Below are 14,820 nucleotides of genomic sequence, written 5' to 3'. Positions count from 1 at the left end.
ACTCCATTCTGCAGTGCAGCCAAGCTGACCACAGCCTTTTCTGTTCTGTGGCAGGCGGCAGAATCTTACACAGTAAAGTAGCTGTACAGCGAGAGACTACTGTAACTCTGCAAGAGATTCACTGGAAATCCTAATATTTCCTAAAACTTTTTAAACAATTTTTCTGTTTCTCATTTCTGCCCCTGCTGCAACTGAGAGTTAGTGAAAGGAAAATATACAGCTTAGATACAGTATCTATAGGACACTGAGCAGGTAAGAAATACTGTACATTACTACAAGCACATGTACAACATAACCCATTGAAATCTATATCGAGACAGACATCTGAAAAGCCTCAGTCCTTGGCACTAACTATTAAAACCCAGGTAAGTGGTGCTTGATAAACACCTGGCTAATTTGATGGGCCGTGAATGAGACAGAGACAAAAGCCACTTGAACTTGATGCGATGCCGATTACCTTGCCGAGATTAATTGGAGAATGCTGCAATTATCCTGCCCTGGTTATATCAAACCCAACTGGAGCACAGCATCCAAGCGAGAGGCTCTCCAAAACATAAAACCAAGGAGTGCAGCAAGACCTGTAAACCCTAACACAGCACAGGCTCCATCTGCAGAGCAGCGCTGCACAGCTGCAGCACAGCATCCAAGCGAGAGGCTCTCCAAAACATAAAACCAAGGAGTGCAGCAAGACCTGTAAGCCCTAACACAGCACAGGCTCCATCTGCAGAGCAGCGCTGCACAGCTGCAGCACAGTATCCAAGCGAGAGGCTCTCCAAAACATAAAACCAAGGAGTGCAGCAAGACCTGTAAACCCTAACACAGCACAGGCTCCATCTGCAGAGCAGCGCTGCACAGCTGCAGCACAGTATCCAAGCGAGAGGCTCTCCAAAACATAAAACCAAGGAGTGCAGCAAGACCTGTAAACCCTAACACAGCACAGGCTCCATCTGCAGAGCAGCGCTGCACAGCTGCAGCACAGCATCCAAGCGAGAGGCTCTCCAAAACATAAAACCAAGGAGTGCAGCAAGACCTGTAAGCCCTAACACAGCACAGGCTCCATCTGCAGAGCAGCGCTGCACAGCTGCAGCACAGTATCCAAGCGAGAGGCTCTCCAAAACATAAGACCAAGGAGTGCAGTAAGACCTGTAAACCCTAACACAGCACAGGCTCCATCTGCAGAGCAGCGCTGCACAGCTGCAGCACAGCATCCAAGCGAGAGGCTCTCCAAAACATAAAACCAAGGAGTGCAGCAAGACCTGTAAACCCTAACACAGCACAGGCTCCATCTGCAGAGCAGCGCTGCACAGCTGCAGCACAGTATCCAAGCGAGAGGCTCTCCAAAACATAAAACCAAGGAGTGCAGCAAGACCTGTAAGCCCTAACACAGCACAGGCTCCATCTGCAGAGCAGCGCTGCACAGCTGCAGCACAGTATCCAAGCGAGAGGCTCTCCAAAACATAAAACCAAGGAGTGCAGTAAGACCTGTAAACCCTAACACAGCACAGGCTCCATCTGCAGAGCAGCGCTGCACAGCTGCAGCACAGTATCCAAGCGAGAGGCTCTCCAAAACATAAAACCAAGGAGTGCAGTAAGACCTGTAAACCCTAACACAGCACAGGCTCCATCTGCAGAGCAGCGCTGCACAGCTGCAGCACAGTATCCAAGCGAGAGGCTCTCCAAAACATAAAACCAAGGAGTGCAGTAAGACCTGTAAACCCTAACACAGCAGAGGCTCCATCTGCAGAGCAGTGCTGCACAGCTACAGCACAGCGCAGAACCAGCGCAGCCTGCTAATGAACAAGTCACACAAATGAAGGGCAGTGTCTAAGCTACAGTGGCTGACCCTGAGAAAGATTCAACGCAGGGATAGTTTTAGAAGAGTGTGGTTGAACCTCTCAATAAAGCACCAAAGACTAGTTGTCATTTTTCATTTGTTCATACAAGCAAAATATTACAGTGCAATGCAGCAGTCCCTCTTAATAACACAGCGTGCACGAATGCATTCAGTGAAACGGAACCATTGCTGTAGTTTTTAAAGCCACGCCCCTCTAGTGACGTAACAGCAAATCACAGTAAAGATGCTCCGGAGCAGCAAATCACAGTAAAGATGATCCGGAGCAGCAAATCACAGTAAAGATGATCCGGAGCAGCATTGCCGCGAGACAACACAAACAGCTCTGCAGTACATCTTTCTTCTCTTATCAATGACAGCCCTGATAAGGGCAGGAACAATCTTAAGAGAAGACTATAGAGCATATTCACAGTCCATGATATCATTAAACCAAGCCAATAGTCCCCAATGGGAAATGCAACAGTTTACACATTTATTTGACAATTCAGCACCTGGTGAGCTGCACCCTGTGCTCATGCCTGTACTGTACGTGCTGCAGAGTTTAGACAGATCTAGCTACTGCTACCCGGGCATTACTTCACTATTTTGTTGTTTGTACCGAGACTAGGTTGTTACAGACTGTCCGTGTGGAACACTGCAAAGGAAAAATATGCAAAATGGAAAAGATAACAGAAACCTTTGTGCTTTAACATGTCAACAAAGTATCTCTGAAAACAGCCCAGGCGATTTTGTTGCCTGTTCTGTCTTTATATGGACTGTCTATAAAGCTCCCCCAGGAATTTCAGGGGTCTATTGTGCTGTGAAAATGAAACAATAACTATGCAAATCACTTAATATGATCATTCCTAGCTTCCTACAGTGAGGAATGCTGCTTCTAGCCTGATAGAGAAAGGCCTTCCCTTGCTGCATCCTCCTTGCTTGATGGTGTTCAGATTTCCAGTTGACTCAGTTATCTTGTAGCTCTGTATTATGTGTAACAACATTATCATTAATGAACCGCTTTGGTAGAGACTGTATGACGTGCTTTTGATCATATACAATGATGTGATGATGCATTATATCATGTAAAGAAAGTATCCCGGTTCACCAGTAAGACTCCTATTGCATAGCAGTTTCACTCATTCCAGATTTTAACACAAGCTTGATTAGTCACAACGCATAAGTAACAAGCTCAGATGTGTCTTAATAAACAAAGTAAAACCTGGAACGGATCAAACTGCACTGCAATGGAAGTCGTATTTCCATCCCTGCACAATGAATCGTTACAACCCTACTTCGCCACTGACATGTTTGGCTAAGACTGCTAAAACTGCAAAAATACCATGCAAAAATAAACACACAGCATTGAACATGAAGGCTGTGATCACTGGCAGAACACACAGGAGATGGACTGCCAAGTCTCTTCAGAGCTGTAGGTCATCCTCGACAACGAGATGGAGGAGTTCTTCAGTTATCATTGTATTTTAATGAAATATTAAAGATGGCTCCCCTGCGCTTTTACCCCAGCTGAGGAAGATGGCCATTCAGTCCACTGGGTTTACCTTACAGTAGGTAGTACACTAGGTCTAGTTTCTGATAGTATGTAACAATGAAATAATATAATAAACGATACACTGTAGGAATCCTCATTAAAAAAATCAATACATCATGTCAGTCCCACGCTACACTCTCCATGGTGAGCTCAGTAACTGGCTTGATTTTGCACCAATTTTCAATCTTCAATCGTACACACCTCACCTCTTACAGGCATTTCCATTTGGCTGCAATGCAATCAATATTTCTTTATCTTTTTACTTAGATGTTTTTTTTTATTTTTTTTATCTCTGATAGATTGTGCCTGCCTGTAAGAGACAGTCGGTCTCAACGCGGATTTCAAGGTGAATCGATTTCATTATTAACCACTCACACAATATCGATTTGCTCAGTGAAAGTTTTTCAGAGAATCTGGCTCTATGGAAGAAGAGCAGAACAGGGTGTAGGAATGTGAGCTGCACAACCAGGTTACAATCTGAGGGAGCTACAGGAGGAAGCACCCGAATACACTGGACCATGACATGAAGGCTCAGAAACAAAGAAAATCTCATCATGTTTTTGCAAACTACTTACATAGATAACATAACATTACTGAGCAGAACAGGACATTACAGTTCAATTCAAAAGCTAAGCATGTTTATAGTTTTCAAAAGGGGGAGTGAATCCAGTTTTTCTTTTTTTTTCAACTAAATCATACACATTTTACAAACAGTATTTACATGTACAATGTATTTAAAAACACAAATATTATTGCATTCAAGCCAGATTCCTTGATTAATACTGTACGCCCTGTGCAGTGCCTTTACAGTCTGTCACATCTCAACGCCAGCATTATGCTAGTCATCAAGGCCCCTAATGAACAAACAAACTAATTCCTAGTCCAATAAATCGAGAAACAATTATTTCAAACAACTCAGCAGCAGCATTTCCTTTCTCGGATGGAATGATCCAGTCACATTTCCAGATTGCTTTTTTTCCTCGGCTTCCGTTTCATGTTCAACCTTTTCAACCTGACATTTAAATGCCAGCAGCTGATCAGAAAGTCTGGAGTAATCCTCTTGCTGAAAAAGACACTTTGATAAATCTCATTATGTCAGGAGGCAGGCTGGGTGCCTCTGCAGGAAGGGAGTCAGGGAGATGTCGGTTTCTTTTGCTGCAGCCCAAGTTTGCATTGCAGAGAATCAAAAGAGTTTTCCAGTATTGTCAAACCACTGACTGGGCGGATTTAGTTGTACATTTCCCAGTGAGACCAGATGGCAGTGGTGCCGTTGTGGTTTAGCTTATGTTAGATCAGGCTCAAGACAATGATAATTTAACACAATTTCCCATTTTAGATGTCAATTACATTTTAGTTTATGTGAATAGTTGAATATAGCTGTACTGTGTCCTGCTGTGCCATGTAAAACAAGTATGCCAGTGATGCAGCCCCCACTGCGGCTGCAAACACACAATTAAAGGTCAGGTGCCAGTGCTGGTGTATTAAACTTGTTAAATTTGCAGACGACACAAAAGTAGGAGGAGTGGAAAACACTGTTGCAGCAGCAAAGGTCATTCAAAATGATCTAGACAAGATTCAGAACTGGGCAGACACATGGCAAATGACATTTAATAGAGAAAAGTGTACAGTACTGCACGCAGGAAATAAAAATGTACATTATAAATATCATATGGGAGATACTGAAATTGGAGAAGGAATCTATGAAAAAGACCTAGGAGTTTTTGTTGACTCAGAAATGTCTTCATCTAGACAACGTGGGGAAGCTATAAAAAAGGCTAACAAGATGCTCGGATACATTGTGAAAAGTGTTGAATTTAAATCAAGGGAAGTAATGTTAAAACTGTATAATGCACTAGTAAGACCTCATCTTGAATATTGTGTGCAGTTCTGGTCACCTCGCTATAAAAAAGATATTGCTGCTCTGGAAAGAGTGCAAAGAAGAGCGACCAGAATTATTCCGGGCTTAAAAGGCATGTCATATGCAGACAGGCTAAAAGAATTGAATCTGTTCAGTCTTGAACAAAGAAGACTATGTGGCGACCTAATTCAAGCATTCAAAATTCTAAAAGGTATTGACAGTGTCGACCCAAGGGACTTTTTCAGCCTGAAAAAAGAAACAAGGACCAGGGGTCACAAATGGAGTTTAGACAAAGGGGCATTCAGAACAGAAAATAGGAGGCACTTTTTTACACAGAGAATTGTGAGGGTCTGGAATCAACTCCCCAGTAATGTTGTTGAAGCTGACACCCTGGGATCCTTCAAGAAGCTGCTTGATGAGACTTTGGGATCAATAAGCTACTAACAACCAAACGAGCAAGATGGGCCGAATGGCCTCCTCTCGTCTGTAAACTTTCTTATGTTCTTATGTTCTATAAAACAGACATGACTGAAGGTCTGTGGGCATCTCTGATACTGTTCCCCAGGTTAATAGCCTCTTTACACCCACAAGCCAGGCTGTGGATGAGTTCGCTGTGCGCCTGGCCAGTAGGGTGCGCACAGTGGGGTTACTCAGTCCATGATAATAATAATAATAATAATAATAATAATATATTTTTTTTTATATAGTGCCTTTCATAGTCACAAAGCACTTTACAGAGGTAGGATGTGAATTGTGCATTATATGGAGAATCACTTACAATAGGACAATGATTTAACATCTCATCCACAGGATGGAGCACAAGGAGAAGTGATTTGCTCAGGGTCACACAGTGATTTGAACTGGTGACCTTCTGGTTACAAGCCCTGGTCTTTAATCACTGGACCACACTGTCTCCAAACAGGAACGGGCTGTAAATTCTGCAATTAAACTCTCACCCTACTGCAGTACCCAAAATATGGGTAACACCCCTTCTATGAATTATACTGACATTTAAAACAATTGTTAATCAATATGTGCATTATTCCTATAGCAGTCTGTGAATGCATGGCCGATACTGACTCCCTAACCAGCTCCCTGTGGAATCAACAAATTAACGACCTTGCTCCCCTAACTGTAAGACTCCCCCTGCACACCATGCAGCCGTGCCTTTACCAGGGGAGGCTCTCAGTGACCAAAACAGATTGATTTTCATAGACCGTTGGCATAAAGACCTTGCTAAATCACAGCACACACACACATTACACTGTTACCCTGCTGCAGTGTCCTAAAGATGTTTAACATCCCTTCTATGAGACATACGGCTGTTTTAAATGATTGTTACTCAATACACGCATTACTCCTATAGGCGTCTGTGAATGCATATAATATTACATCTTTTGCTGTTTGTGGGCAATGAATTCCAGTGGATCTTGGTCCATTTTCCCCCAAGGTTGGATGGGCTGCTGGAGGGAGAGTCATCTTGTTTACACTATATGCATGTTCAATTCTGACTCCAGATTTTCAGGATTCGGTGGAGAAATCCTCACAGTCCTGCACAGAACCCTTTTAGCAAGAATTAGAAAAGTGATACAAAATGCATTAGTTCACTGAATCCAATTAGTTTGAGTACGAAACCAGCTTTCACAGGACTTTCGTACAGAAATTCAATATTTTGCTTTGTGCATGTAAAGCAAAACTATTTAAATTCTACAGCGTGGAATGCAAAAATGGCGCAAGAGACTACAGAAGGGTGCCTCCATCACGAGCATCTCCATACCTCTACACTTCCCTGGTTTGAAACTTCAAAGCAAACAGCTCATTTATACATCGGCGCCCTTGGTGTCAAATGCTCTGGCCCATGAACTCACATAGCTGAGTATGCCACTCGACCACTACCCCTCCCCATGCAGAAAACAAGCAGAAACCTCATGGTGTAATGGATGAGTAGGTGTCACCAGGCTTCTATAACTAGCATTACATGCTTTGCAGCCTTGCGCTAAACAGAATGTGCTTTTAAAGCAGGATTGTTCCTAAGCTGAGTCAGTCTTTCTGCTTACAGCAGCCTCGTTCCACAAAGCATGCGATTTGTTGCAAACTCCAGCTCCAATGCTTTCATTGTATATCTTTCTTTCCACGTCTTGGGAGAACTGTCCCACCGAGCGGATTTCGCTGTACATTTCACAGCAGGATCACACAGCAGTGCTGGCATGGTGGCTTAGCTTAGATCAGACTCAAGAGTCCACTCTCAGAACTTACTGGTAAAAAAATAAAAAATAAAACAGGCATACCAGCAAAAGCACAATATACTACAGATTACAGGTTTGTACCACTGCACAGCAGACAATGGCTGTGCTGTATCACAAAAAAGTCACCAAGTTTTTGTAAAAATACGTACCAACAGGTTCCTTTATTTATCCCCTGATTTCTGTACCAACTTGATGTAAAGAATGTTTAAAGCAAGTTTCATCACCATTGGATTAGGGGTCCTCTAGATATTGGTAGCTGACACTAAGCTAATCATTCTGCAATGAAATTACAGTCTCCTGCTGGTTAAATCTGCTGGTTCATTGATTAGCGCTATTATACACTAAGCACCGGGATTGAAGTGATACAGACTAACCAGTCGTCTTGTGCATTTAAAGAAGCATAACAGCAAGCCTCCCTTTCAAACCTACCCTAGCCTCTCTTTCAAACCTACCGAGCTAGTGTACTCTCTGCATCAGTCCCTGCTTCGGGGGGGGGGGGGGGGGGGGGGGGGGGGGGGGGGGGGGGGGGGGTGGTGCAAGTCATGGTCCCTGTAAGTTAGTACGTCTTGTGTCGAAGTACCAGGGACATTCAATCATGCAGAACACAGCTTCAGCAGTTTAAACCGTTCTTACAGTCCTACAGGGTTACAAACATACTTGTCCAGAATTTCAGACCTGACCTGGGTTGGGTACTATTTCAGTTGCAATAAACCCAGTTGCAATAAATGGTCATTAAACCAATTAGCTGGCTATCAGCTGGAAATGTTGCAAGGAATCCCACAACATTGGGAAACAGCTCAGCTCAGGGCAGCATCTGCACCAGCTCTCAGAGATAGATATATGTATTTGGGAGTGCCGTGGCGGATTTGGTTGGGCAAGGATGGAAATACAGTAAGACTCCTATTGCATAGCAGTTTCACCCATTCCAGGTTTTACTACCAGCTTGCTTATCCACAGTTTATTGATAACAAGCTCAAGTGTATCTTATTGAACTCATAATAAATCCAGAAATAGATACAACTGCTATGTAATAGGAGTCTAATTTCCATATCTGTTGTGGAATTTTAAATTCTCATATATATAATGCTTGGAGCAGCACTGTTGAATGATTTTATTTGTGTCAATAGTATTGTATGTTACATTTATGTGTCTTATTATAAACTGACATTATCAATATGGTAACATGAATGAAAAACTAGCCCTATACAAAAGCACCCATATCAAACACAGAAAGAGTTTGATACAAGGCATCAGATTTAAATAGCTGAAATACTCTGGTGTCTCTTATGCGTTTGGTACTAGTGTTGTAACATGAACAGATTGATTTTACTTTTACCAAAACAATGGCGATAAATCTGACCCTAGCAGAGAGTTTTTATAACACATAAATAACAGCAGAACTCGCCCTCAGAAATTACAGGTGGCTGGCAAACTATAGCGCATCGCGATCAACGCGCACTTGTGAATCGGGTATGCGGCGAGTTTTCTAATGGTTATAACATTAGCAGTACTAGTATAGCAGCAGCTGTCAAAATGAACGGGTATCCAATCGGAAAAGTTAAGAAACTAAATCCTACCCGCTGCACTAAAATAATAGGACGCGCGCGTTGTTCTGCTGTTTTATATTAAATGCATGATTACACAGCAACACAAACAGAAAAGAGGACGTGAAGACACTTACTCGACTGCTTTTACAGCTGTTCATCTCTGCAGGTCTGAAGAAACAACACCCAAAGTTCTACTCCCCAAATCCGTCTGCGACTCGAGCTGCAATCTAAAAACGCCCCTTCTCCCGTGGTGCGGGGTACAGCAGCATCAGCAGCTGTGTAGGTCACCTACCCGGTGCCAGCGCAGGTCCCAACTCCGGCAAAAACACCGGTATGCCAACGTCTCGTCATTTGATCGCGCTCATTCCTCCACAATACAAGTATTACGACACTATGATATTTTATTATGCACGTTATAAGTAATACTAGCGCCAGAATTATGGCCAGCTTTGGCTTCGAGGTACAGAAATCTCCCACCGGCGCTGGAATGACTACACTGCGGTGCTGAGTCAGGCAGCAGCGCCGTAGGTTAAGGATTAATAAAAACAGCTCTGGGCAGTCCACAAAAACCCCCTGAGTACCCGTCCCTGCAGACTGTGAGACAGAGGAAAAGAGACGTGGAAAGGCAGGCCAGTCAATGAAAGAGAGAGACAGGGTGTGAGTGATTGCCCAAGTCGGTCATATCTAGCCTATACTCTCACATCTGCTAATTTCCACAGCAAACGTGAAGAGATGAGACATGACATCATCGCTGAGCCAACAATAGCAGCAGAGAATCGGGGGGGGGGGGGGGGGGGGGGGGGGGGGGGGGGGGGGGGGGGGGGGGGGGGGGAAAGGGGGGGGGGGGGGGGGGGGGGGGGGGGAAATATATGTGTAAGAGAGAGAGAGAGAGAGGAGAGATGGAACTGACTGCAGCTGTAATCACACATGCATCCATCCATCCATGAAATGCCAATGCACGCACGCACTATGCATACATACTGTCAACACTGAAATAAGAGCAGTACACTCCAATATTGGGGGGAGAATGGAACAAGCATATTAAGTGTATAAAAGGTACACACAGTTACCCTGTAACACATGTACCTGTGCACTAGGAACTCACTGCATGTCAAATAAATACAGATACTTGTGTATACTTAAATAGACAGTGTATAGTAAATCTAAACATACTATACCTGTATGCTGTATTTATTATTATTATTATTATTATTTATTATTATTATTATTATTATTATTATTATCTAGTAAAACGTATATGTTATTGAAATGTTCAGGGGGCAGGGCAGTCAGTTCAGAGCAGACTGCTGGCACCTGGTCATGTCAATACTTACCTAAACAAGGGGAGTTCTGAAAGCCAGGACAGGCTGCATCAGAGTGAGAGTTTCTCATGCCATTACACTGTGTTCTAAAACCGTACCAATGAATTCCAGCTGCAGCTGTTTGAAGTGACTGGCCCTGCAGTGTCTATTCCAAAACAGTCCCTACAGTCGGGGTATTAGAGACTGGATCATACGGTTAACATCCACGTGACCAAAGTCAGGGCTGCTGCTGTGCGAAGATCACGATGCATTATTAAAATTACTAGCATTACCAGAGCATAGCTGCACCACAGTGTGCAGACAGACCAGAGCTACACTGCAGGCAAATACAATAGGATTGCAAGAGACCCCCAGCTGACCCAGTGACACTGAGGAATCCTGCAAATACAGCCTTGTTCTTGAGTGTATATTCAATATCAAGTGTGAGCTTGGATTTTATACTGTCTGTGTGTTTCACACCTGTCCTGGCTAACAAAGCCCTTACCAGGCTGGTTTCACAGATCTTGACTAGCACTTCCATTCCTAAGGGAAATACTAAATAGCTAAAACATATCAAATTCTATTGTATCCTACAATAGTCTAATTGACTGGTCTTAATTTAGTTTTTTTTTTTTTTTTTTTACTATATATAAACCTGTAATCAATCTGGCTTTCTTACTGAGATCACATGAACAACAACTGCAGCTACTGTGTGCGGCGGCAATGTGTAGCGGTCCATTGTGTTTATTATTGTAGTGTTTGTAAATGGCATCCAGTAATGATACACTTTAAAACAGTTGCCTTTTAAAAGTATTGCCGCTGAAATCGCATCGATGCCCATTCCAACAGAAACCAATTTCTGTGTTTAAGGTCCATGTTGATGGAGCAGCCTGTGTACTGTAGCAAGTGACACATGGTTACAAATGCACATTGGTCCTGGGTTTCTGAACTACCAACAACGAAGAATACTACTGAAATGATCAGGGACCAGGAGTTTGAGACATTACAGTAAGAACCCCTGATAATACCTTGTTCGTTCCCTAAAGCTGCACGAACACCTCCTAATAGAAAACCTGCACTCAGGAGAGACATAGTCAGTCTGTGAAAAAAAGTGCGGTCGGTTCAGAGCAGATCGAGCAGGCATCTGAAAGCTCACACTACTGGCCCAGTCACGCGCATTGCAATAATAAACTTCATTGAGGAGAGTTGGGAAGCCCAGGACTGGGTGCAGGGTTAAGGCTGCTACCCACCAGACACGGTGCGACAAGCGGAACTGTGCAGTGATGCATCAAAATGAATAGAACCTATACTTCTGAGAAGTATCTTTCACACCACAGGAGACACGACCGGCAACGCAGGAGCAGCACAAGGGAGGCACTGGAGCGACGCAAAATAAACAGGATTGAATCCTATTTTATGCGATTTGAGGAGCGTCAACTAGGGCACTGAGCAATAAGAGAACAGCTTCAATGCATGTGGTCCACCAGGGTGAAGCAGCATCCAAAATGAAGGCGGAAACAATAATACTTTCCATTGAAAAAATACCCAGAGCTTTATGACGAAGGGCATCACAATTATAAAGATACATATTTGAGAGATAATATATGGGAGTCCTTTTCGAAGGACCTGGATAAGCCTGGTGTGTATGATTTATTGCCATACATGTTGAAATACTGTCAGAGAAGACACTCATAATTTCCACAACATGTTGATGAATATGTACCAGTCTTACTCAGTTTTGCCAAAAGCAATTTTGAACAGTTGTATAGATCTGGCAGTTTTCAAACCTGTCGCATCTCCTCTTGTGTCTCATCTGGTGTGTGTGGTCACGTCGCTGCGAAAGTGTCTGGTACGTGTGGAGACCTTTAGCGTGTGTTTCTATCACGTTGATATGGGAGGCAGCTCCACCTTCCTGGTGGACTCCGCAGAGTAACAAGCCACTATCCACAGAGCCTTGTATTGCATTGAATGAGATCTTACTTGCCTTTATTTAAGCAGAAAAATCTTTTTTTTTTTTGATGGAGACCTAGTAAAGAAATTGGCATGTCATGCAAAATGTACACTGCATATACAAATACACAACCAAACCAATACAAACAAACTGAAAAAAAAAAAAAAAAAAAAAGAACAAACCAGATTATGCCTAATGTGCTGCGAAAGGTAATGAACACATTTGTTAAAGTAAAACAAGCGCCACTCCAGAAAGGAGACAGGGACTGCAGCTGGAGAGCTAACCTCACTGTGTCCCCGGGTCACTGCAGCGATCATCAGTCAGGTTCACCCCAGTCCTCAGCAGAATAAATATCCCCCTGGTTAATCAGATTACAGGCTGCAATCCAGGAATAACTGGGAGACGTGTGAACCTACGTACACCGTGCACAGGGGGCAACAAGGGCGAATTTCAGCACTCGCTAAACCAAAGAAGAAATACAAATAGCCAGAAGGGGCTTAAAAGAAATCCACTGAGTACCACCAAAGCAGGACCAGCGAGCAGGATGCTGAGTTTATTCACAAGCATTGGTATGGGAAATATGACCCTCTGGTTATAGTGTAGATTTTAAAAGCTAGCATTTATAGAGCAATGAAGTTAATAAAATCCAGTGGGGCCTATCTACAAAGACTTTACTCCAGTCTTTCTTTCATTTAGTGACAGTTACACAATGTGAGCCAAACGACTTGAGAGAACTCAAGCCTTAGACCTTGAATTATATTACTTATTAACAGTATTAGATTCTAGTTTAGCAAAATTATAAAATGAACATCTTTCAATAAGAGTAAAGAGTGGATTAAACCCAGTATATACCCCAGGATCTCCTGGCTTTGTTTTACCACAGTGAATAAACTATAGGAAAAAGGTTAGCACCAGCCCCAGCCTCCAGACAGCAGGTACACAATGTTGGCATCTCCCTGCCTTGTGCTTCACACGCAAGCCCCATAGAGTGAGGCAGCCTGTGAAAGACGAGAGCCAGTGTTCAAACACACCTGCACTGTCTGAGAAGATCCTGGGCGAGTGCCGCCTGTGCAGGTAAACAAACACACACAGGAGACAAAGAGCGCTGCCTCACACAAAAACTGTGGAGCACAAAGCCTTCCCCGCGAGGACAGTCTGTGTGCAATTTGTGACATTATAAAATTAAAGTACAAACTGACAGACAACCTGACTGATCAAGCAATGTTGACATGACTGGTTTAAACTGAAATGTTATGTCATCACATAAAAGCATTGAGATTCAGAGCAGATATATTGCTGACTGTCTAACAAGTCTCATCACAATTGAACAGGTATAAAATAGATGTGTGGCATGTTCTAAACATGCACATATGCACAGTGCCTGCTCTACTAACCCGTTGCCTGGAAAGGGGAACTGGTTTGAGAGGTCAAAACCAACATGTTTGCCTTCGATTTGTCAGAATGTCAAACACAGAGCGGGGCCTATGAATGTGACTGTGGCTTGAACTCAATAAACAACAAGCAGGGAGTCTAGAGGATCCAATCCAAGCTAGGAGAAGGGGACCATAAACAGGACGGTCCTTTCCACGAATACACCCTGAGCCGCAGTCTGGGGTGAAGTTCATCCCCCACAGTGGGGCATTCATCCTGCAGGGCAGAGGCTGACAGCAGAACGGATCTGCGTGTCAGTGAGAGGCGAGAACAAAACGGCTGTGCTGCTTTGATTGAATATTCTCTGCAGAGCGCTAATCTCACAAAGGCAGGCTTGTACTGTACCGTGTCCAGCTAGCAGCTTGGCAGCTGGATGGGGGCCAGATCATGGGGCACAGGATTTACCAAGCTTGCGTCCACAGTGGGACAGAGAGACTTCCTCTCCAGGATTCATCAGGCTGAGCCCAGAGAGTCGAATCACAGCAGAACAGCAGAGAGACTGGCAAAGACTGGAAATGTAAGTCAGCAGCCGTGCTTCAATCTAAGCTAGGTGTCCTTCCAGACACAGTCTAGACTTAACTGGCGTGAACAGTCCAGGTTCCTATTTTACCACATGTATAGGATGAGCGGTCCAGGCTCCTATCTTACTATATGTGTAGGGTGTCAAGGATGTCAAAGTTTATGAAGCAATTCGTCCTGGAGATGAACCTCTTCACCGTGTGCACATGAGCAGCGATGGTATCACAGAAACAGCAGCAATCCTTACACAGTAAGCAACCTCTCCTGGAAGAGATGTATTGAAGGGTTACTTAGGTCTTGGTCCAAATTAATGTCTAGGTTTATGTTATAACCTCTCCTCCCTAAAATACACTAAATATGCTTCTTGCCATTATTCACTTCTCAGAGATGCAACTAAGACTCCTACTGCATAGCAGTTTCACCAACTTCAGGTTTTACTACAAGCTTGATTAGCCACAGTGTATAGGTAACAAGCTCAGGTGTGTGTTATTTAACACAGTAAAACCAGGAATAGATCAATCTGCTATGCAATGGGAGGCTTATTTCCATCCTGGCTTCTAGATTGTTTATGCCCACCAGTAGAC

The 14,820-nt window shown here is 43.6% G+C and overlaps 1 protein-coding gene across 5 annotated transcripts in view; it reads right to left on the bottom strand.

Annotated features, from left to right (window-relative positions):
- Nucleotides 1-14,820, bottom strand: part of LOC121306847 (rhotekin-like) — a 131,888-nt gene that overhangs the window by 71,610 nt on the left and 45,458 nt on the right. The window contains exon 1 of one of the 5 annotated variants that reach the window (XM_041238809.1): nucleotides 9,169-9,702. The exons of the other annotated variants lie outside the window; for them this stretch is intronic. Coding sequence (XP_041094743.1) covers nucleotides 9,169-9,192 — 24 coding nt within the window. The 5' untranslated portion in view covers nucleotides 9,193-9,702. Of the gene's footprint in view, nucleotides 1-9,168; nucleotides 9,703-14,820 lie in introns of those variants that run through there. 5 annotated transcript variants of the gene reach the window in all.

Source organism: Polyodon spathula, chromosome 2 (assembly GCF_017654505.1).
Source record: "Polyodon spathula isolate WHYD16114869_AA chromosome 2, ASM1765450v1, whole genome shotgun sequence".
In the NCBI taxonomy this organism is placed as follows: Eukaryota; Metazoa; Chordata; class Actinopteri; order Acipenseriformes; family Polyodontidae; genus Polyodon; species Polyodon spathula.
This window is presented reverse-complemented; position numbering and strand designations above follow the sequence as displayed.